Source organism: Coregonus lavaretus (assembly GCF_964263955.1).
Source record: "Coregonus lavaretus genome assembly, chromosome: 7".
NCBI classification, from domain to species: Eukaryota; Metazoa; Chordata; class Actinopteri; order Salmoniformes; family Salmonidae; genus Coregonus; species Coregonus lavaretus.
The window spans coordinates 32,584,722-32,607,346 of NC_139994.1; the positions used below are offsets into that span (position 1 = coordinate 32,584,722).

Sequence of the window (22,625 nt, forward strand, 5' to 3'; positions counted from 1 at the left end):
CTCTATTTGTCACAGTTACATTTTTACAGTAGGTCTCACCTACCTACCCTTATCCTTCAGATCTGCAAAGGCCCGCCATCAAGTTTAGAGGAAAGGGAGCAAACTTGTGTTGACATAGTATGAGAGGGTCAGTGTGTGGTTGGACTCTTATCTGAAAACTCGCCCTGCCATTTCTACAGATATGAAAAGGCCTGCAAACTAATATATTCCATCTACCTCTCTATTTGTCAAAGTTAAATTTTTACAGTAGGTCTCACCTACCTATCCTTATCCTTCAGATCCGCAAAGGCCCGCCATCAAGTTTAGAGGAAAGGGAGCAAACTTGTGTTGACATAGATCTCCTATCCAATCTCTCCAGCCCATTATCTCCCTATCATTCATTTATCTACAGCTCCCCCATGGACTCCCTCCCACCAGTGTGGGCCTGGAGACAGAGGTAGAGAAGCGCTTTCTACGCGACCCTGCCTGGCTTCCCATACACGATACCGACGCTGCCTTCCACAGGTTTCTGAAGTGAGTCTGCTTACATTTCTTATTAGGGTTTTTACTTCTAAACTTTTTATTTATTTGATGCAATGTAAATCTTTCTTGGGAAGTGGTGTTTATAAGGGGAATTCAGTGGTCCAGATGAGGCTGTTGTACCACATGGTCACAGAATTAACTTGCGGTAACAGACTTGTTGTTTTTCTCTAGGCTGGCTGAGAGAGATGTTCATGTAGACTCTCTTCTCCATTGTGCTCCATCTACTATGCACTCTGGCATCTCAGTAATCAGAGATCCAACAACAGGAATGTTGTTGGACTTCACTGAGGTACATACTAGTGTCAGATCTTACTAAGCTATTCTGTCTTAGTCTGTGTGTCCCAATCATACAGCTATGATAATGATGTGACTCAATGGGAACATTCAAAATTGTAGCACTTCCCTGAGTGATGATCGACTAATCTTATTGAAAGGTCTACTTTGATTTATATACACTTGCTACACATTTTGCAACCCAATGTAATTAAATCTCTCTCTCACTCTATCCAGGTGTTACTGGGGGACACAGGCATCTCTGCTAAAAATTCTATGTCCCTACAACGTCCACCAAACCCTAATCCCTCTGAGAGCCTCAGAGGAAGCAACACCAACTACCCCTTTCTGCCCGGTGGGTCTGACTCACCACCTAAATATATTATCAGAGCCATATACACTATATATACAAAAGTATGTGGACACCCTTTCAAATTAGTGGATTCGGCTATTTCAGCCACACGCGTTGCTGACAGGTGTATACAATCGAGCACACAGCCATGCAATCTCCATAGACAAACTTTGGCAGGAGAATGGCCTTACTGAAGAGCTCAGTTACTTTCAACGTGGCACCGTCATAGGATGCCACCTTTCCGACAAGTCAGTTCGTCAAATGTCTGCCCTGCTAGAGCTGCCCCGGTCAACTGTAAGTGCTGTTATTGTGAAGTGGAAACGTCTAGGAGCAACAACGGCTCAGCCGCAAAGTGGTAGGCCATACAAGCTCACAGAACGGGACCGCTGAGTGCTGAAGCGCAGAGCGCGTAAAAGTCGTCTATCCTCGGTTGCAACACTCACTAAGTTCCAAACTGCCTCTGGAAGCAACGTCAGCACAATAACTGTTCGTCGGGAGCTGCATGAAATGGGTTTCCATGGCAGAGCAGCCGCACACAAGCCTAAGATCACCATGCGCAATGCCAAGCGTCGGCTGGAGTGGTGTAAAGCTCGCCGCGTTCTCTGGAGTGATGAATCACGCTTCACCGTCTCGCAGTCCGACAGACTAATCTGGGTTTGGCGGATGCCAGGAGAACGCTACCTGTCCCAATGCATAGTGTCAACTGTAAAGTTTGGTAGAGGAGGAATAATGGTCTGGGGCTGTTTTTCATGGTTCAGGCTACACCCCTTAGTTCCAGTAAAGGGAAATCTTAACGCTACAGCATACAATGACATTCTAGACTATTCTGTGCTTCCAACTTTGTGGCAACAGTTTGGGGAAGGCCCTTTCCTGTTTCAGCATGACAATGCCCCCATGCACAAAGTGAGGTCCATACAGAAATTGTTTGTCGAGATCGGTGTGGAAGAACTTGACCGGCCTGCACCTCAACTCCATCGAACACCTTTTGGATGAATTGTTACGCCGACTACGAGCCAGGCCTTATTGCCCAACATCAGTGCCAACCTCACTAATGCTCTTGTGGCTGAATGGAAGCAAGTCCCTGCAGCAATGTTCCAACATCTAGTGGAATGCCTTCCCAGAAGAGTGGAGGCTGTTACAGCAGCAAAGGGGGGACCAACTCCATATTAATGCCCATGATTTTGGAGTGAGATGTTCGACGAGCACTTTTGGTCATGTAGTGTATGTATATATGGCTCTGAAATATATAATAAATGTTTGTTGTAAGTTATGTCTTCCTTTTAGTCAAGAATATAAATATGAACTCTTTCTCTATCTTGTGTCATAGGTGGTATGGAGGAGCTGACACTGGAGCAAATCAAGAAGAAATCAGAGCTGGAGGAGGACATAGACTTTGAGAATGGTGATTTGACCTTTATTATGGGGTTGAGATGGTGAAGGGGCAATGGTCATACAAAAGACTGCCTGTGCACAGTGAGGGGGGTTATTGTGAGGCGGGATGCTTGCTTTACAATGAAAATGCAGACTAGAAGGGCCTTTGAAGTAACACACTGTGTGCTGTTCCGAGGAACCAAATGGTTCTCTTCAAAAATCAGAATACAGATTAGACAGATATTTTTGTTATTGAGTATATATGTTTCTTGCTTGTCTTAGTTCATGTTTATGTAAGTAATATACACTACCAGTCAAAAGTTTGGACACCTACTCATTCAAGGGTTTTTCTTTAGTTTGACTATTTTTTACATTGTAGAATAATAGTAAAGATATCAAAACTATGAAATAACACATATGGAATATTGTAGTAACCAAACAAGTGTTAAAGAAATCAAAATATATTTTAGATTCTTCAAATAGCCACCCTTTGCCTTGATGACAGCTTTAATATGGACCAAGTCCATATTATGGCAAGAACATATTACATTTACATTTACGTCATATAGCAGACGCTCTTATCCAGAGCGACTTACAGTTAGTGAATATATATATTTTTTTATACTGGCCCCCCGTGGGAATCGAACCCACAACCCTGGCGTTGCAAACGCCATGCTCTATCAACTGAGCTACATCCCTGCCGGCCATTCCCTCCCCTACCCTGGACGACGCTGGGCGAATTGTGCGCCGCCCATGAGTCTCCCGGTCGCGGTCGGCTGCGACAGAGCCTGGATTCGAACCAGGATCTCTAGTGGCACAGTTAGCACTGCGATGCAGTGCCTTAGACCACTGCGCCACTCAAGAGTACTGATTGCAGACAGTCCATCATTACTTTAAGACATGAAGGTATCAACAACTTTGAAAGTTTCTTCAAGTGCAGTTGCAAAAACCATCAAGCGCTTGATGAAACTGGCTCTCATGAGGACTGCCACAGGAATGGAAGACCCAGAGTTACCTCTGCTGCAGAGGATACGTTCATTAGAGTTACCAGCCTCAGAAATTGCAGCCCAAATAAATGCTTCACAGAGTTCAAGTAACAGACACATCTCAACATCAACTGTTCAGAGGAGACTGTGTGAATCAGGCCTTCATGGTCGAATTGCTGCAAAGAAACCACTACTAAAGGACACCAATAATAAGAAGAGACTTACTTGGGCCAAGAAACACGAGCAATGGACATTAGACTGGTGGAAATGTGTCCTTTGGTCTGGAGTCCAAATTTGAGATTTTTGTTTCCAACCGCCGTGTCTTTGTGAGACGCGGTGTGGGTGAACGGATGAACTCCACATGTGTATTTCCCACCGTAAAGCATGGAGGTGTTATGGTGTGGAGGTGCTATTCTGGTGACACTGTCTGTGATTTATTTAGAATTCAAGGCATACTTAACCAGCATGGCTACCACAGAATTCTGCTGCGATATGACATCCCATCTGGTTTGGGCTTAGTGGGACTATCATTTGTTTTACAACAGGACAATGACCCAACACACCTCCAGGCTGTGTAAGGGCTATTTGACCTAGAAGGAGAGTGATGGAGTGCTGCATCAGATGACCTGGCCTCCACAATCTCCCGACCTCAACCCAATTGAGATGGTTTGGGATGAGTCAGACGGCAGAGTGAAGGAAAAGCAGCCAACAAGTGCTCAGCATATGTGGGAACTCCATCAAGACTGTTGGAAAAGCATTCCAGGTGAAGCTGGTTGAGAGAATGCCAAGAGTGTGCAAAGCTGTCATCAAGGCAAAGAGTGGCTATTTGAATAATCTCAAATATAAAATATATTTTGATTTGTTTAACACTTTTTTGGTTACTACATGATTCCATCTGTTATTTCATAGTTTTGACATCTTCACTATTATTCTACAATGTAGAAAATAGTAAAAATAAAGAAAAACCCTTGAATGAGTGTGTCCAAACTTTTGACTGGTAGTGTATGTATTTCCCTTTACCTTAGGGTTACTCACAGTGCCCCCTGGACTGAAAGTTGGGATGGACTTCAGTGACAAAGGTTTGAATGGACATTTGTTCCTAAAGGTTATCCTCTTGACTTGGCTTGAATAAATATATAATACATTTTCTTTCTTTTTTAAATTCTCTATAAAGATGCCAAAACCACAAAGGGAGAAATCAACCTCCTGTCCCTCCTGTCCACCTTTGATGACATCGTAGACTCCCAGCCTGAGGCAGAAGAGAAGGAGAAAGGTCACGGAAGTGGAAACGCTCCAAAGCTACCCAGAACCAACAGCCTGGAAGACCTGGGGATCAAGGTATTGAATAAATACATTTTTTCTGTTGTTTATTGACAAATACGATCTACATCTCAAATGTATCTCCCATCTAACTTAGCTTCTGTGGTTTGTCATGTTCATATATTGAAAGGTGGTTGTCTATTTCCTCCTATAGGACTCTCCCTCTACACCTGGGATCACCTCTACAGAGAAGAAAGATGGAGGAACGACCAAACCAGGAGAGGGCCAGGAGGAGAAGAAGAGATGGGCAATCCCAGTAGACATCACCTCCCCCTGCGGTGACTTCTATAAACGGATCCCGAACCCTGCCTTCAAGGTACTGTGCTGTAATTACAAAATATGTTGGTGGTTTGATTAATGAAGTTGAATATGTCGATGATTAATGTGTTCATTAGTCCTATGTAGATTAAAGAAGCCTGGTCATTGAAATGATCTGATACCTACACATATTACAGGGTTTTGTTTTATAGTGTTATGACATTATTACAGTCTATTCCCTTATTGGCACAGAACCTTGTTCATTCCACAATACTAATGTGATTCCCACCTCTCCCTGTCTCTCCCAGTATCCCTTTGAGTTGGACGTGTTCCAGAAGCAGGCAGTGTTGAGGCTGGAGGCCCATGAGTCTGTGTTTGTGGCAGCTCACACATCAGCAGGCAAAACCGTGGTGGCCGAATACGCCATAGCACTCTCACAGAAGCACATGACCAGGTGTGTGTGTTTACACGTTTGTCATCCTCTCTAAAATCTTTAATCCAACAGGATATAAATATGGGATATATTAGAAACTCCTGATGTTGAAATAGACAAATTGGAAATGGACTTGTTCCCTGTTTTCCATGTTGGGCCATCCAATCACATCTGGTGCAATCTAACCTCTCCATCTATTTGCACCTTCTGATAGGACCATCTATACCTCCCCCATCAAGGCGCTGTCCAATCAGAAGTTCCGGGACTTCAAGACCACCTTTGGGGACGTGGGGCTGCTGACCGGGGACGTCCAACTGAGTCCTGAAGCCTCCTGTCTCATCATGACCACTGAGATATTGAGGTGACGTAACATATACAGTACATCATATACATCACTTATAAAACATTACACATTATTAGATAACTGTACACATTATATCACACTATATCACATTATACCTCCACACCTCCAGGACCAAGCTCCGCTCTATGGGGGATTGTAACATATACAGTACATCATATACACCAAACATTATACATTATAATATAAAATTGCACATTATATCACACATTAACCCTATGGAACACTGTTTTTATACTGTCTAATTGAACGCATACCATGGTCATGTATTGACATACCCCTAGCCATGTAGGCCTATACAGTGCCTTGCAAAAGTATTCAGCCCCCTTGGCGTTTTTCCTATTTTGTTGCATTACAACCTGTAATTTAAATGGATTTGTATTTGTATTTCATGTAATGGACATACACAAAATAGTCCAAATTGGTGAAGTGTAATGAAAAAAGTAACTTGTTTCAAAACATTCTAAAAAAATAAATAAAGGAAAAGTGGTGCGTGCATATGTATTCACCCCCTTTGCTATGAAGCCCCTAAATAAGATCTGGTGCAACCAATTACCTTCAGAAGTCACATAATTAGTTATATAAAGTCCACCTGTGTGCAATCTAAGTGTCACATGATCTGTCACATGATCTCAGTATATATACCCCTGTTCTGAAAGGCCCCAGAGTCTGCAACACCACTAAGCAAGGGGCACCATAAAGACCAAGGAGCTCTCCAAACAGGTCAGGGACAAAGTTGTGGAGAAGTACAGATCAGGATTGGGTTATAAAAAAATATCTGAAACTTTGAACATCCCACAGAGCACCATTAAATCCATTATTAAAAAATTGAAAGAATATGGCACCACAACCAACCTGCCAAGAGAGGGCCGGCCACCAAAATTCACGGACCAGGCAAGGAGGGCATTAATCAGAGAGGCAACAAAGAGACCAAAGATAACCCTGAAGGAGCTGCAAAGCTCCACAGCAGAGATTGAGGCATCTGTCCATAGGACCACTTTAAGCCGTACACTCCCCAGAGCTGGGCTTTACGGAAGAGTGGCCAGAAAAAAAGCCATTGCTTAAAGAAAAAAATAAGCAAACACGTTTGGTGTTCGCCAAAGGCATGTGGGAGACTCCCCAAACATATGGAAGAAGGTACTCTGGTCAGATGAGACTAAAATTGAGCTTTTTGGCCATCAAGGAAAACGCTATGTCTGGCGCAAACCCAACACCTCTAATTACCCAGAGAACACCATCCCCACAGTGAAGCATGGTGGTGGCAGCATCATGCTGTGGGAATGTTTTTCATCGGCAGGGACTGTGAAACTGGTCAGAATTGAAGGAATGATGGATGGCGTTAAATACAGGGAAATTCTTGAGGGATTCTTCCAGAGATTTGACACTGGGACAGAGGTTCACCTTCCAGCAGGACAATGACCCAAAGCATACTGCTAAAGCAACACTGGAGTGGTTTAAGGGGAAACATTTAAATGTCTTGGAATGGCCTAGTCAAAGCCCAGACCTCAATCCAATTGAGAATCTGTGGTATGACTTAAAGATTGCTGTACACCAGCGGAACCCATCCAACTTGAAGGAGCTGGAGCAGTGTTGCCTTGAAGAATGGGCAAAAATCCCAATGGCTAGATGTGCCAAGCTTATAGAGACATACACCAAGAGACTTGCAGCTGTAATTGCTGCAAAAGGTGGCTCTACATAGTATTGACTTTGGGGGGGTGAATAGTTATGCACGCTCAAGTTTTCCGTTTTTTTGTCTTATTTCTTGTTTGTTTCACAAGAAAAAATATTTTGCATCTTCAAAGTGGTAGGCATGTTGTGTAAATCAAATGATACAAACCCCCCAAAAATCAATTTTAATTCCAGGTTGTAAGGCCACAAAATAGGAAAAATGCCAAGAGGGTTGAATACTTTCGCAAGCCACTTCAGCTTACTAACTCTATGTAACACTGAGTGATGCTTTTCCATATACTGTTTGACTGACACATTCTCCCTCCCTCTCTCTCTTGTAGGTCCATGCTCTATAACGGTTCAGAGGTCATCAGAGATTTAGAGTGGGTGATCTTTGACGAGGTTCACTACATCAATGATGCTGAGGTAACAGAGAAGCCTCAGTCTCAAAACCTTCCCCTCTCACTGTTTTAGTCAATCACATGTCACTAAATCTCATTCTCTTCCGTTTTCTTTCCCTCCCTTTCTGTTTTTCTCTCCTTCTTAGAGAGGAGTGGTGTGGGAGGAAGTTTTGATCATGTTACCCGACCACGTCAGCATTATTCTGCTGAGTGCCACTGTCCCTAACGCTGTGGAGTTCAGTGAGTGGATCGGGTACGTTGTCAACTATTGCCTACTGTTCTCCTGATCACCCCATCTTAACACCTGTCATCACCAAACCCAAAGCATGTACTCTATATATACAAAAGTATGTGGACACATTAGTTGATTCAGCTATTTCAGCCACACCCGTTTCTGACAGGTGTATAAAATCGAGCACACAGCCATGCAACCTCCATAGTCAAATTTCTGCTGTGCTAGAGCTGCCCCGGTCAACTGTAAGTGGTGTTATTGTGAAGTGGAAACGTCTAGGAGTAACAATGGCTCAGTCGCGAAGTGGTAGGCCACACAAGCTAACAGAATGGGACCGCCGAGTGCTGGAACTCGGTATTTGCAACACTCACTACCGAGTTCCAAACTGCATCTGGAAGCAACGTCAGCAAAATAACTGTTCGCCGGGAGCTTCATGAAATGGGGTTCCATGGCTGAGCAGCCACACACAAGCCTAAGATCATCATGCGCATTGCCAAGCGTCAGCTGGAGTGGTGTAAAGCAAGTCCCCGCAGCAATGTTCCCACATCTAGTGGAAAGCCTTCCCAGAATAGTGGAGGCTGTTATAGCAGCAAAGGGGGGACCAACTCCATATTAATGCCTATGATTTTGGAATGAGATGTTCGACGAGCAGGTGTCCACATACCTTTGGTCATGTAGTGTATGTTGGGAAAGACACTGTTAAACCATGCAAGTTTTCTTGAGTACATGACCTACTGAGGAAGAACTCTGGGCCCTAGTTCAAGGGCCCAGAGTATTTGTTGGTCAAGTCGTGTGGTTAGAAAAAACTCCTGGCCCTAGGTAAAGGACAGTAATAGCCGTTGCTATGGTCACAGTATGGAGCATTTATAGTGTGTGTTCAATGTTGTGCTTGGCCTCTAGTCTATGAGTGGAATGATGTCTTTGAGTTGTGTATGGATGCTTTAGTTTCTCCTCTCCCTTCCCCCTCTCCTTTCCAGGCGCATTAAGAAGAAGCACATCTACGTGATCAGCACAGCGAAGAGACCTGTGCCTCTGGAACATTACCTGTACACTGGCAACAGCACCAAGACCCAGAAGGAGATGTTCCTACTGCTGGACCCTACAGGCAACTTCCAAACCAAAGGGTAAGTACACACACACACACACACACACACACACCTGGCCTCATAACAACTTGGATGATAATCAGAAAATGATCCATACCGACCGAACCGACAATTTATCGAGGACAGTTTACTGATATCGATAATAAAGATAAGTAGCCTTTACTAGAGGAATGTGAAGTTTGAAATAAAATGTCTGCTACTATTGCTAAAAGGACAATTGATAGCCACAGCATTCAAAGTAGTAGTAGTAGTTTTAAAGGTAATATAAAAAGTACATTCTTGTTGTAAACGTATCATTCAATTTATCGTTATCGTGATAATCAGTCAATTTATAGTGATATGGCTTTTTGTCCTTATGGCCAGCTCTAGTTGTCATGGAGAGTGATGTAGTGATAACTTTTTAATGTTTGGTGGTTTCTTTGTTTTAAGGTACTATGCTGCTATAGATGCCAAAAAGGAACGCACCAGTAAACACGCCCAGTCCTTTGGGACGAAAAATGCATCTCAGAACACTACACCCAACCAGGTACAGAATATCACCCCTACTTTCTCTGGGCTCTATTTGAACAAACCTAGCGCTGGCAGTAGCGCTATAGGTCCGGGGTGTGTCAGAAATATTGTTGCTATTTTCACAACCATAATTGTGGGCGCAGTTCCTTGCAGTGGCGCGAAAGGGCTGGGTTTTGATGAGTAAACAAGTTGTGAGTGTGTCGAGGCTTGCCTCCTCACTGGCCAATCAGAACGTGCTTCATGGCTAAATATGGCTAAATATGTGGTTGCTTCAAGTTGTGTATTTACGGTCTTTCAGTTATTGTGTTGTCATCAATTCCAGTTTGAATGTTAGTCTGTTATAGCCTAGTACGTTAAATAGCCTGCCCCATATTTTCACAATATGTTGAACATGTTTGCAGTCCAATCAAATTCAAATAAAAACGAAACAACAACTTATTTCAAATAGGCTATGTCTAAATACAGTTACAGGCACCATAATTGCTCCTCATAGGCGTATAATACAGACAAGGCAACAGACTATGGAGGGTTTTACGCACGTCTAAAACGGAGCTGCATGGCTAAAATAATGTAGGCCTTTCTACAATACATAAAGTGCATTCGGAAGTATTCAGACCTCTTGACTTTTTCCACATTTTGTTACGTTACAGCCTTATTCTAAAATTGATTAAATAAATTTTTCCCTCATCAATCTACACACAATAACCCATAATGACAAAGCGAAAACAGGTTTCACGAGCCAAACCCTTTATCAACAGTCTTGACTACTTGGAAATTGCAATGGGCAGGACCCCCAAAAGGATTGCCTTCATTGAGAGCAGTTGAGGCTATACTTGGTTTTTAATCAAATAAAATGAAATTGGGGAAAAAATAAAATATATATGTTTCTAAATATGAAGTATACAGGCACCGAAAGCACATTACTCTTGTTCCATGCACAAATGGGCAGAGTGCGTCACGGCTGGATAGGCTGAGTTTCCGCTATCAAAATTCATGCTATAACCAACCGCGTTACCGCTTAAACCAGCTTTTGGTTGGTCTTAAATATCCCTACCAGCACTGCCTGCAATTAGCACTTTGGATCACGTTTTTAAGGACACACCTCAAATATTTCCACCCCTCCCATCTGAGCAAAAGCAAGCTGATAAAAGACAGGTAAATTACCAATCCTTGTGCAAGTTTGAAAATGGAAGAGAGCTGGCTTTAACAGGTCGAAATTGCCAATGAACGTGCGTTTGACACTAGCACCGCCTTAACACCAGCCGAAAGTAAAGCCCCCTCTCTCTGTCACTCACTCATTCCCATCATAGGTCTTCTGTCAGTTTTTGAACATCTTCTCCACTTTGCCATGTCTCCATTGGCCATCTTCTCTCTGTATCATTTTTTACTCTTTCCTTCTCACTCCATTTTCTCATCCCTCTCTCCATCTCTCTCCACCAGGACCGGGCGGTGTGGCTTTCTCTCCTCCACTTCCTGTCCCAGCGCCAGCAGACCCCCGTGGTGGCGTTCACCTTCTCCAGGACGCGCTGCGACGACAATGCCCGCTCTCTAACCTCCATGGACCTCACCAGCTCAGTGGAGAAGAGCGAGATCCACTCCTTTTTCCAGAAGAGCCTGAGCCGCCTCAGGGGAGGGGACCGCCAGCTGCCCCAGGTATGCTGCACTCTGGCTGGGGCCGGTTATCTGGGAGAACTAAGACCTGCCTATCATATTCTATTGTTCCTTGGAAAATGTTTCATGCAACCATCAACAATGCAATGAATTCGGCTCACAGGGCTGCGGAATTATTATTCCATATTATAGCCAATCGTAGCACATAGATTGAACTTTTGGATATATAACCTAGGAATTGTTGTTACCAACCCTTCCTATGTTGTAGATCCTGTTGATGAGGGACCTACTGAAGAGGGGGATCGGCGTGCATCACAGTGGCATCCTGCCAATCCTGAAGGAGGTCATTGAGATGCTGTTCTCGCGGGGGCTAGTAAAGGTGAATCGTATTGGTCTGTTTTTTGAATCAGTGTGACGATTTGTCAATTTCCTGAAATGCCATGTCTGATTACAAGTCCTAACTTACATCCTCTACCTACAGTACCAGTCCAAAGTTTGGACACACCTACTCATTCAAGGGTTTTTCTTTATTTTTACTATTTTCTACATTGTAGAATAATAGTGAAGATGTCAAAACTATGAAATAACACAGATGGAATCATGTAGTAATCAAAAAAGTGTTAAACAAATCAAAATGACAGCTTTGCACACTCTTGGCATTCTCTCAACCAGCTTCATGAGGAATGTTTTTCCAACAGTCTTGAAGGAGTTCCCACATATGCTGAGTAGTTGTTGGCTGCTTTTCCTTCACTCTGCGGTCCAACTCATCCCAAACAAGCTCAATTGGGTTGAGGTCGGGGGATTGTGGAGGCCAGGTCATCTGATGCAGCACTCCATCACTCTCCTTCTTGGTCAAATAGCCCTTACACAGCCTGGAGGTGTGTTGGGTCATTGTCCTGTTGAAAAACCAATGATATTCCCACCAAGCCCAAACCAGATGGGATGGCGTATCGCTGCAGAATGCTGTGGTAGCCATGCTGGTTAAGTGTGCCTTGAATTCTAAATAAATCACAGACAGTGTCACCAGCAAAGCACCGTCACACCACCACCTCCATGCTTCAAGGTGGGAACCACACATGCAGAGATCATCCGTTCACCTACTCTGCGTCTCACAAAGACACGGCAGTTGGAACCAAAAATCTCAAATTTGGACTCATCAGACCAAAGGACAGATTTCCACCGGTCTAATGTCCATTGCTCATGTTTCTTGGCCCAAGCAAGTCTCTTCTTATTGGTGTCCTTTAGTAGTGGTTTCTTTGCAGCAATTTGACCTTGAAGGCCTGATTCACGCATTCTCCTCTGAACAGTTGATGTCGAGATGTCTCTGTTACTTGAACCCTGTGAAGCATTTATTTGGGCTGCAATCTGAGGTTCAGTTAACTCTAATTAACTTATCCTCTGCAGCAGAGGTAACTCTGGGTCTTCGTTTCCTGTGGCAGTCCTCATGAGAGCCAGTTTCATCAAAGCGCTTGATGGTTTTTGCAACTGCACTTGAAGAAACTTTCAAAGTTCTTGACATTTTCCGGATTGACTGACCTTCATGTCTTAAAGTAAGGATGGACTGTCCGTAATATGTTCTTGCCATAATATGGACTTGGTCTTTTAACAAATAGGGCTATCTTCTGTATTCCACCCCTACCTTGTCACAACACAACTGATTGGCTCAAACGCATTAAGAAGGAAAGAAATTCCACAAATTAACTTTTAACAAGGCACACCTGTTAATTGAAATGCATTCCAGGTGACTACCTCATGAAGCTGGTTGAGAGAATGCCAAGAGTGTGCAAAGCTGTCATCAAAGCAAAGGGTGGCTATTTGAAGAATCTCAAATATAAAATATATTTTGATTTGTTTAACACTTATTTGGTTACTACATGATTCCATATGTGTTATTTCATAGTTTTGATGTCTTCACTATTATTCTACAATGTAGAAAATAGTACAAATAAAGAAAAACCCTGGAATGAGTAGGTGTGTCCAAACGTTTGACTGGTACAGTATGTTTGTTTGTATTTGTGTGTGTATATCAGAGGGGTTTGAAAACAAAAAAAAGCAGAAGACAAATTCATCAACTCAAAGTGTATTTAAAGTGCATTTAACAAAGTCTTAACACACGTTACAATAAATGTATATCCCTCAGGTTCTGTTTGCCACTGAGACATTTGCTATGGGAGTGAACATGCCTGCGAGGACCGTGGTGTTTGACAGCATACGGAAACACGATGGTACCGGCTTCAGAAACCTGCTGCCTGGTACTCTCCCTTCCTCCTCACACGTTTATATACACAACATTAGGGGTTTAATGGTACACGTATTAGTACCGAACCGTTCGGTACAGGGACCTCGTTTCGTTCTGCACTGTGAACCGTAATGAATACATTAAAAATATATAACAAAAATAAAAACACTAGGCTTATAGGCTATGCCTACGTTGCGTTCTATGCCTCTTGAGTAATTCAGCTGAAAAAAAGATTTCAGGCTATTCGGTTAAAACAACTACAGCCAATACGCAAATTGTAATCAAAATTCAAATCTTAATTGGCGCATTTCAAACGGTTCTTTTGTGAGGCGCAGCCGGGATCTAGTTCTGTACTATGGCGAGTGGTGAGTTCGATAAACCAGGAAGATTCTTCATCGTTAAAATCTCCAGTTTGGGAACAATTTGGCTTCCCAGTAGATTACAATGGGGATGGACAAAGATAGTTTGTCGCCACTGTTAAACGAGAATAGCCTATCTAGACATCACCCTAGTATTCCTACCACCGGAGTAAGACGGAAACACAAAAAGAACAACACAACTTTGTCTCCCTCCTGCATTCAAGCAGCCCTTCGCAGCTAATTCTGACCGTGCCAAATAAATTACAAGATAGGTCTGTTTATAGCCACTGATTTGCACCCATTGTCGGTGGTTGAGAAGAAAGGGTGTTTCATCACCTCGTGAAAGTGCTCGAGCAACGTTACGAGCTTCTCGCTCTCACACCCATTTCAGCAAACAGGTAGTACCAGCTCTGTACAAGCAAGCTAAAGCCGAAGTTGTCAATGAATTGGCTAATGCACCCTGGGTTGCGCTTACTACAGATGGATGGACCTCCAGGTCTACACAGAGCTACTTAACAGTGACAGCCCATCACATTACTGCGGAGTGGGAAATGAGAAGTACCGTGCTACAGACACGCACCCTTTATGAGAGTCACAGAAGTGCGCATATTTTTCTCTTTTTAAGAAAACGTTATAGCATAGGCCAATACAATGTCTGAGCCATGTTTACATATTGGTTTCACACAGATATTGCACTTTATTTTTAGTGTTGTTGATGAGTAATCATGTGTTTTCATTTAAGAAAATACAAAGTGTTGGTACTCTTGATTGTGCCCTCATCAGGCATTATGTGACTCATGATCATATATGGAATCAGGAATACCAACACTTTGTATTTTCTTAAATAAACAAAAATCAACTACAGTAACTATTGGAATTTCGTTTTCCTGCTGTTCCCGAAACTGAACCGTGACCACAATACCTACCAAACCATGGGTTTGGTGAACCGTTTCATCCCTACATAACATCCTTTTCATTCTCTCTCTCTCTCTGGCTCTGGCTCTGGCTCTGGCTCTGGCTCTGGCTCTGGCTCTGGCTCTGGCTCTGGCTCTGGCTCTGGCTCTGGCTCTGGCTCTGGCTCTGGCTCTGGCTCTGGCTCTGGCTCTGGCTCTGGCTCTGGCTCTGGCTCTGGCTCTGGCTCTGGCTCTGGCTCTGGCTCTGGCTCTGGCTCTGGCTCTGGCTCTGGCTCTGGCTCTGGCTCTGGCTCTGGCTCTGGCTCTGGCTCTGGCTCTGCTCTCTCTCTCTCTCTCTCTCTCTCTCTCTCTCTCTCTCTCTCTCTCTCTCTCTCTCTCTCTCTCTCTCTCTCTCTCTCTCTCTCTCTTTCTGCCTGCCTCTGTCGGTCGGTCTGTCTCCCTCACTCTCTCTCTGTGAAGCAAACATAACATCAACACTTTCATTATAGCAAAAGAAAAATCAATGAATGACCCAAATAATGTTGTTGAAGGCGCTCTAGAATTAACAGCTGATTTGCACATTTTTGCACAGATTTTGAAACTGATAGAAAAGCAGAGCATGAGTGCTTACAGGCAGTATTTTAATCCGATGCCACTTCAATCTCTCGCTTTCTCTCAGATTTTTGAGTGGAAAGGAGAAAATAGAATGGATGTTTTTCTACATGTTTAAGAGCTCTTAGTTTCATATGACTAACCTATTTGCCTCTCTCTGTCACTTTCTTTCTCTCTCTGTCGCTCTCTCTCCCTCTGTCACTCACTCTCTGTCGCTCTCTTCTCTCTCGCTATTGCTCTCTCTCTCAGGTGAGTATATACAGATGGCTGGTAGAGCAGGTAGGAGAGGTCTGGATGCCACAGGCACTGTCATCATCCTCTGCAAGTCAGGGGTACATGAAATGGGGGACCTACATGTCATGATGCTGGTAAGGCTTCCATCAGAATGTACTGTCTTCTTCCATTCAATACCACTACATCAGTGGACCACTGGTGGTCTGTGATTTATTTTTGTGCTGAAGTTTTTAGAATTTTTTGTTTGACAGGACAAACAAACCAACATACATTATACACATGTAACCCCCCCCCCCCATCCCTTTCCTCTTCCCACATGCAGGACCTGCTTACTTGAGTGCATATATCAAAGTAGTCATTTTAAACTGTTAAGTGTTGTAGTCCATATGTTAATATTGTCTGATTTTGCACCATGCAGTCGAGAGATTGATAAGTTTAAGTTGTGCAATGTCCATGAAGGAGGAACTCCATTGCTGATGTGGCAGAATGTGTGTGGCTTGCCATCGTAAGGCAACCATTCTCTTGGCTGCGGTTAGGCCGGCAAGCCAAATCCTTCTTTGCCTGTATGTTAGGTTCAGTGAAGTCATCATTAAGCAGTAGCACATTGGAAAGACTTGGGATGGATTTAGACAAAATGCTTGATTATGATGAAGCCACAGATTGCCAAAAGGAAAAAACCTCTGGGAACTCCCAGACCATATGAATGAATGTGCCAGGACTCGTACCCTGGGGGAAGAGCATACAGACGGGGGTTGAATTTATGTTCATCTGAAAAAGTTTTTGGGGAGTCTCATAACTCGTATTCCAAATTGTAGTGGGCCATTTGGTGATTTGTGTTTCTTGATGAGAATGTTAATGTTGGACCAGACAGTACTCCAGTTAATATCTACTGTTGCGATATCTTAGTTCCATTTTGAATTGATTGGTGATATGTTGCTTTGAGCAGGAATATATATATATATATATAATTTGTTGGAGACTATGTCCATGCTGTTCATATATGATACTTGATCTGAACCCCAGGGTACTCTATAAGCACATAGAGCAGAGCGAAGCGGCAAATAAAAGATACAATTAAGAACCAGGCAGATGATATTGCTTTTTCAAGTCAATTTTTTATTTATTTTTTCTTCCAAAAAGGAAAGGAAAGGGGGATACCTAGTCAGTTGTACAACTGAATGCATTCAACTGAAATCTGTCTTCCTCATTTAACCCAACCCCTCTGAATATGAGAGGTGCAGGGGATTGCCTTAATCATCGTCCACGTCATCAGAACAGCAGATTTTTCAACCTTGCAGGCTTGGGGATTCGAACCAGCGACCTTTCGGTTACTGGCCCAATACTCTTTTTAACCGCTAGGCTACCTGCCACAGTTGGGAGTATTAATGATTTTTTAACAATTCTACATTACTTTTCGCAATACAAATTGTTTAATAAACATCCATCTGTAATAATAGGCCTTTAATCGCTTACATTCACTGATCAAATTGATTCTAAATTTGACCGCTAAAATATTTTATGTTTAAAAAAATCTGCTACTCCGCAAGCTTTTGACAATTATATGGTGGTCCCCGGAAAGAAAAGGTTTGGGAACCGCTGCACTACATCAGTCGCTTCTTTTTTTACAAGGGTATTACTTGGCTTACTTTTCCCAAGGGTGAGGGGATAGCTCATAGAATTAAAAAGGGATTGCTATTCTACCAAGGATATGATAATAAAAATCCCATAATTGGTATTTAAATCCAAAATCCCTCAACAGTTTCCATCTAGCTCGCCCTGTAAGTGCTCCTCCATTGTACAGAACATCAAAACATAGGCTGTGTACCAATTGGCATCCTATGCCCTATGTAGTGCACTACTTTTGTTCAGGGCCCATAGGGAACTGGTCAAAAGTAGTGCACTATGTAGGGTTTGGGAATAGGGTGCCATTTGTGAAACAGCCATACACTGCTCCTCTAGGGTTGCTGCATGCTAGCTTGTACAGTATAAACAAGTGCCTCATTAAACTGTCAAGGGCCTTATTTTTAACCAACCTATTTAATGTGGGGCTTTGGAGTAGACTATTTCTATCCTGAATTGGTCCTCCTGTTGCAAGATCAAGGATATGAAAAATCCTCTAAACTGTACTGTACGAAACATGATCATATCTCTCTATCACCCTCTCGCTGCCAACTGCCATTGTTGGATCAATCTTCGGATCAATTGTTTTAGCCTTATGCTAGATAGCAGCGGTAACTAATCGCTAACTGTTACTGTATAACTATGGCCCAGAGTTTTACCTGATCAGATCATCAGGGGAAAATGTAGTTGTTTGCTTTGCTAATTGCTAAATGCTTATTGTAACTGTCTATATGATTTAGAAATACTCAACTTCATCCTCCGTACCTCCACCCTGAGTGATCTAGCACTAACCTTTCTCGATCAACATTGAAAGGTTCCTGCTCCATTACCTCCATTTCTTCTTATTTTTAGTGTCTACAACATAGAAGTGACATGCATTTTAATGACACTTCTTCTTTGTCGTCAAGGGGAAGCCCACAGTGCTGCAGTCCCAGTTCAGGCTGACCTACACCATGATCCTCAACCTGCTGCGTGTGGAGGCCCTACGAGTCACCGACATGATGAGGAGGAGCTTCTCTGAGAGCCACAGAGACACACAGGTACTGTACTACATTACCCACAAGCACTTGGGACAAAATACTAGAGATAATGGATGACACGACAGTTGAGGACTACCAGTTTTAAAAAATGTGATTAGCTTTAATATTGCAGATAGATTTCCATCAATGTAATTGTCTGCATAATTTCCAATACCCCATATATGTTTTGGTAAATATATGAAATATTTACAGTACCAGTCAAAAGTTTGGACACACCTACTCATTCAAGGGTTTTTCTTTATTTTTACTATTTTCTACATTGTAGATTAATAGTGAAGACATCAAAACTATGAAATAACACATATGGAATCATGTAGTAACCAAAAAATTGTTAAACAAATCAAAATATATTTTATATTTGAGATTCTTCAAATAGCCACCCTTTGCCTTGATGACAGCTTTGCACACTCTTGGCATTCTCTCAACCAGCTTCACCTGGAATGCTTTTCCAACAGTCTTGAAGGAGTTCCCACTTATGCTGAGCACTTGTTGGCTGCTTTTCCTTCACTCTGCGGTCCGACTCATCCCAAACCATCTCAATTGGGTAGAGGTTGATGGATTGTGGAAGCCAGGTCATCTGATGCAGCACTCCATCAATCTCCTTCTTGGTAAAATAGCCCTTACACAGCCTGGAGGTGTGTTGGGACATTGTCCTGTTGAAAAACCAATGATAGTCCCACTAAGCCCAAACCAGATGGGATGGCGTATCGCTGCAGAATGCTGTGGTAGCCATGCTGGTTAAGTGTGCCTTGAATTCTAAATAAATCACAGACAGTGTCACCAGCAAAGCACCCCCACACCATAACACCACCTCCTCCATGCTTTACGGTAGGAACTACACATGCGGAGATCATCCGTTCACCCACACCGTGTCTCACAAAGACACAGCGGTTTGAACCAAAAACTCAAATTTAGACTCCAGACCAAAGGACACATTTCCACCGGTCTAATGTCCATTGCTCGTGTTTATTGGCACAAGCAGGTCTCTTCTTCTTATTGGTGTCCTTTAGTAATGGTTTCTTTGCATCAATTTGAGATGTGTCTGTTACTTGAACTCTGTGAAGCATTTATTTGGGCTGCAATTTCTGAGTCTGGTAACTCTAATGAATGTATCCTCTACAGCAGAGGTAACTCTGGGACTTCCAAAGTTCTTGAAATGTTCCGTATTGACTGACCTTCATGTCTTAAAGTAATGATGGACTGTCATTTCTCTTTGCTTATTTGAGCAGTTCTTGCCATAATATGGACTTGGTCTTTTACCAAATAGGGCTATCTTCTGTATACCCCCCTACCTTGTCACAACACAACTGATTGGCTCAAATGCATTAATATGGAAATAAATTCCACAAATTAACTTTTAACAAGGCACACCTGTTAATTGAAATGCATTACAGGTGACTACCTCATGATGCTGGTTGAGAGAATGCCAAGAGTGTGCAAAGCTGTCATCAAGGCAAAGGGTGGCTATTTGAAGAATCTCAAATATAAAATACATTTTGATTTGTTTAACACTTTTTTTGCATACTACATGATTCCATATGTGTTATTTCATAGTTTTGATGTCTTCACTATTATTCTACAATGTAGAAAATAGTAAAAAATAAAGAAAAACCCTTGAATGAGTAGGTGTGTCCAAACTTTTGACTGCTACTGTATGTTTGTTTGTATTTGTGTGTGTATATCAGAGGGGTTTGAAAACAAAAAAAGCAGAAGACAAATTCCCAGTCCATATGAACTAATAAAAGTATATCTTATGTTTTCCTCCTTCTCCTGTCTTTCTCTCAGGCCCATGAGCAGCAGATAGGTCAGTTGAAACAGACTCTGTCCTCTCTCCCTCCTCTGGACATGGAGGGTCAGCTGTCTGACCTGCTGCCATACTACTACACTGTCACTGAGCTACGCATCACCGCTGAGGCGCTGCAGGTACACACACAACATACTGTAGAGGCGCACACACACACACACACAAAGACACACGTGCCCACAGACAGACACACACTATCTTAAAACACTCAAGCTCAAACTACTTCACAAAACAACTCAATATAATTGAATGTGCAAAAGTGTCATCTGAAAAAAATTACAACATCACTAAGATTTGTTAATTGTCCATCTTTCAGTGTGCAGTTCTGGGGTCCGTGAATGGGTTGAAAGCTCTCTCCGTGGGACGGGTGGTAGTGGTCAACAACAAACAGCACTTCAACGCCCTCGGAGTCCTCCTACAGGTGTGTGTGTCTGTTTGTCTGTCTGTGTGTGTGGAATGCAACTTTTTTTAGGTGACAAAGGCATGTAATGCATTTATCATTCTCCTTTCTCACCCTTCCGTTCTTTAATTTCTCTCCCAGGTGTCCAGCGACTCAGTGAATCGTACGTTTACTGCTCTCATCATCTGTGAGAAAGGCAACGAGGAGGGAAGAGGGGACAGCCTCAACGCCAGTGCCTTCCCCCACCTCTACAACACTGCCCTCTTTATACCTGAAGGTCAGTTCATGCACATATTTATTTATGCAAACATGCATGCGCACACACACACACACACACACACACACACACTGATTGATGCTCATCCTCTCCCTATTAGAGACAGACACATTTACCAATAAACACACACACGCACACCGCTGCCTAAACACACAAACACACGGCTATTTGAACACACACACACAGCTATTTGAATACACACACGGCTACTTAAACACACACACACGCTAACACTAACTAACAAGCCCACATAAGCTTAAACTGAATAACCGATAACGATTTTGTATGTTCTGTATGATCCGCCGATTAGGTCCCTGTAGTCACACGGTCCAGAAGCTGAAGCTACAGGACGTGTCAGCCATCACAGTCAAGACCCTTAAGGTGATCCCTGACCGAATCATCGACAACTACAACAAGAGACAGCAGCCGCGCTTCAGGTGTGTGTGTCAGTGTATGTGTGACACTGTGTGTGTGTGTGTGTGTGTGTGCATTCATGCATTATCATGTAGCGTATACAGTATGTTTCAGCCTTTTTGCACATTGTCGCTCCACTAAGCCAACACAACCATGTTTATCTAGGCAAAGGAGGTGTTTATATGTGTGATGTCATCATGACCACTCAAGTGTCTATCCATCTACCTTCCTTTTTCGAATAGCATCTTTGTTGCACAGAAAAAAGAGACACCACTCTTGAGTCTATTTTCATCTTTCCCTCCTTCCTTCCATCCTTTCCCCCTCGTTCCATTTCTCACAGGCTTGATCCTCCGGGCCAAGCCATCTCCACGGCAACCCAGGAGCTCCTGCGATTGGCGGAGGCCAACCCAGGCGGGTTGGTGACCCTTGACCCAGTGAACGACTTCCAGCTGAAGAGTGTGGATGTGGTGGAGGGCACCATAAGGCTGCGCGTGCTGCAGGACAGCCTCAAAGACTTCAACTGCATCCACTCACCCACCTTCTCAGAACAGGTGTGTGTGCGCATGTGCGTTTGTGTGTGAGTGTCACTTCCAAACACTGTCCTGACATTGCAGTAATGATGTTGGAGCACTCATATAATGAACAGAGACAGGTCTGACAGACTGACTGTCTCCACACACCTGCGTCCTCCTCTGTCTGCCTCTCTTTCCCTCTATCTTTTCCACTTCATTCTCTCTCCCTTCTTTCTTTGTTTCAATCAATAGCCCGGGGCCCGTATTAACAAAGGGTCTCAGAGTAGGAATGCTGATATAGGATCCCTTATTGTCTTTTTGATCATAATGAATTCGATTACATGGACAGTGTGGACCTGATCCTAGATCAACACTCCTACTCTGTGACACTTTATGAATACAAGCCCTGGCCTCTTTCTATACTGATTTCTCATAGTAATTACATCAGACTGTAATTTCTTTGGGCCTGCACTAAGCATTGTAAAACTAAGCCTTGTTAGATATTTCCCTGCCTTGTTCAGTGGCCAACTCAGTGGCCTTGTGGTTAGTGTCAGCCCTGAGATTAGAAGGTTGGGAGTTCGATCCCCAGCCGAGTCATAACAAAGACTGTAAAAATGGGACCCGCTGCGTCTCTGCTTGGCACTCAGCATTAAGGAGATATATTGGGGGTTAGGCCCTGCGATAGACTAGCGAAGTACTTGTACATCAAGCTGACTCAAGCTACAGAACCAGGAGATAGGCTCCTGCTCATATGAGCCGTTCCGGCTCGTGCAAGTCTACCGCCTTGTTCCAGGATAAGGATGAGATGAGAACAGCA

General features: G+C 43.2%; 1 protein-coding gene across 1 annotated transcript in view; it reads left to right on the plus strand.

Moving 5' to 3' along the window:
• The window catches only part of skic2 (SKI2 subunit of superkiller complex), a 33,322-nt gene that overhangs the window by 852 nt on the left and 9,845 nt on the right, over nucleotides 1-22,625 (plus strand). Inside the window, exons 3-25 of the mRNA XM_084165468.1 lie at nucleotides 392-513; nucleotides 694-811; nucleotides 1,033-1,150; nucleotides 2,475-2,549; nucleotides 4,530-4,583; nucleotides 4,679-4,842; nucleotides 4,979-5,140; nucleotides 5,391-5,536; nucleotides 5,730-5,876; nucleotides 7,886-7,970; nucleotides 8,092-8,198; nucleotides 9,155-9,301; nucleotides 9,713-9,809; nucleotides 11,234-11,446; nucleotides 11,673-11,783; nucleotides 13,545-13,656; nucleotides 15,757-15,875; nucleotides 18,270-18,401; nucleotides 20,187-20,324; nucleotides 20,522-20,626; nucleotides 20,747-20,882; nucleotides 21,193-21,319; nucleotides 21,637-21,847. Of these exons, the coding sequence (XP_084021594.1) occupies nucleotides 392-513; nucleotides 694-811; nucleotides 1,033-1,150; nucleotides 2,475-2,549; nucleotides 4,530-4,583; nucleotides 4,679-4,842; nucleotides 4,979-5,140; nucleotides 5,391-5,536; nucleotides 5,730-5,876; nucleotides 7,886-7,970; nucleotides 8,092-8,198; nucleotides 9,155-9,301; nucleotides 9,713-9,809; nucleotides 11,234-11,446; nucleotides 11,673-11,783; nucleotides 13,545-13,656; nucleotides 15,757-15,875; nucleotides 18,270-18,401; nucleotides 20,187-20,324; nucleotides 20,522-20,626; nucleotides 20,747-20,882; nucleotides 21,193-21,319; nucleotides 21,637-21,847 (2,946 nt within the window). The remainder of the gene's footprint in view (nucleotides 1-391; nucleotides 514-693; nucleotides 812-1,032; nucleotides 1,151-2,474; nucleotides 2,550-4,529; nucleotides 4,584-4,678; nucleotides 4,843-4,978; nucleotides 5,141-5,390; nucleotides 5,537-5,729; nucleotides 5,877-7,885; nucleotides 7,971-8,091; nucleotides 8,199-9,154; nucleotides 9,302-9,712; nucleotides 9,810-11,233; nucleotides 11,447-11,672; nucleotides 11,784-13,544; nucleotides 13,657-15,756; nucleotides 15,876-18,269; nucleotides 18,402-20,186; nucleotides 20,325-20,521; nucleotides 20,627-20,746; nucleotides 20,883-21,192; nucleotides 21,320-21,636; nucleotides 21,848-22,625) is intronic.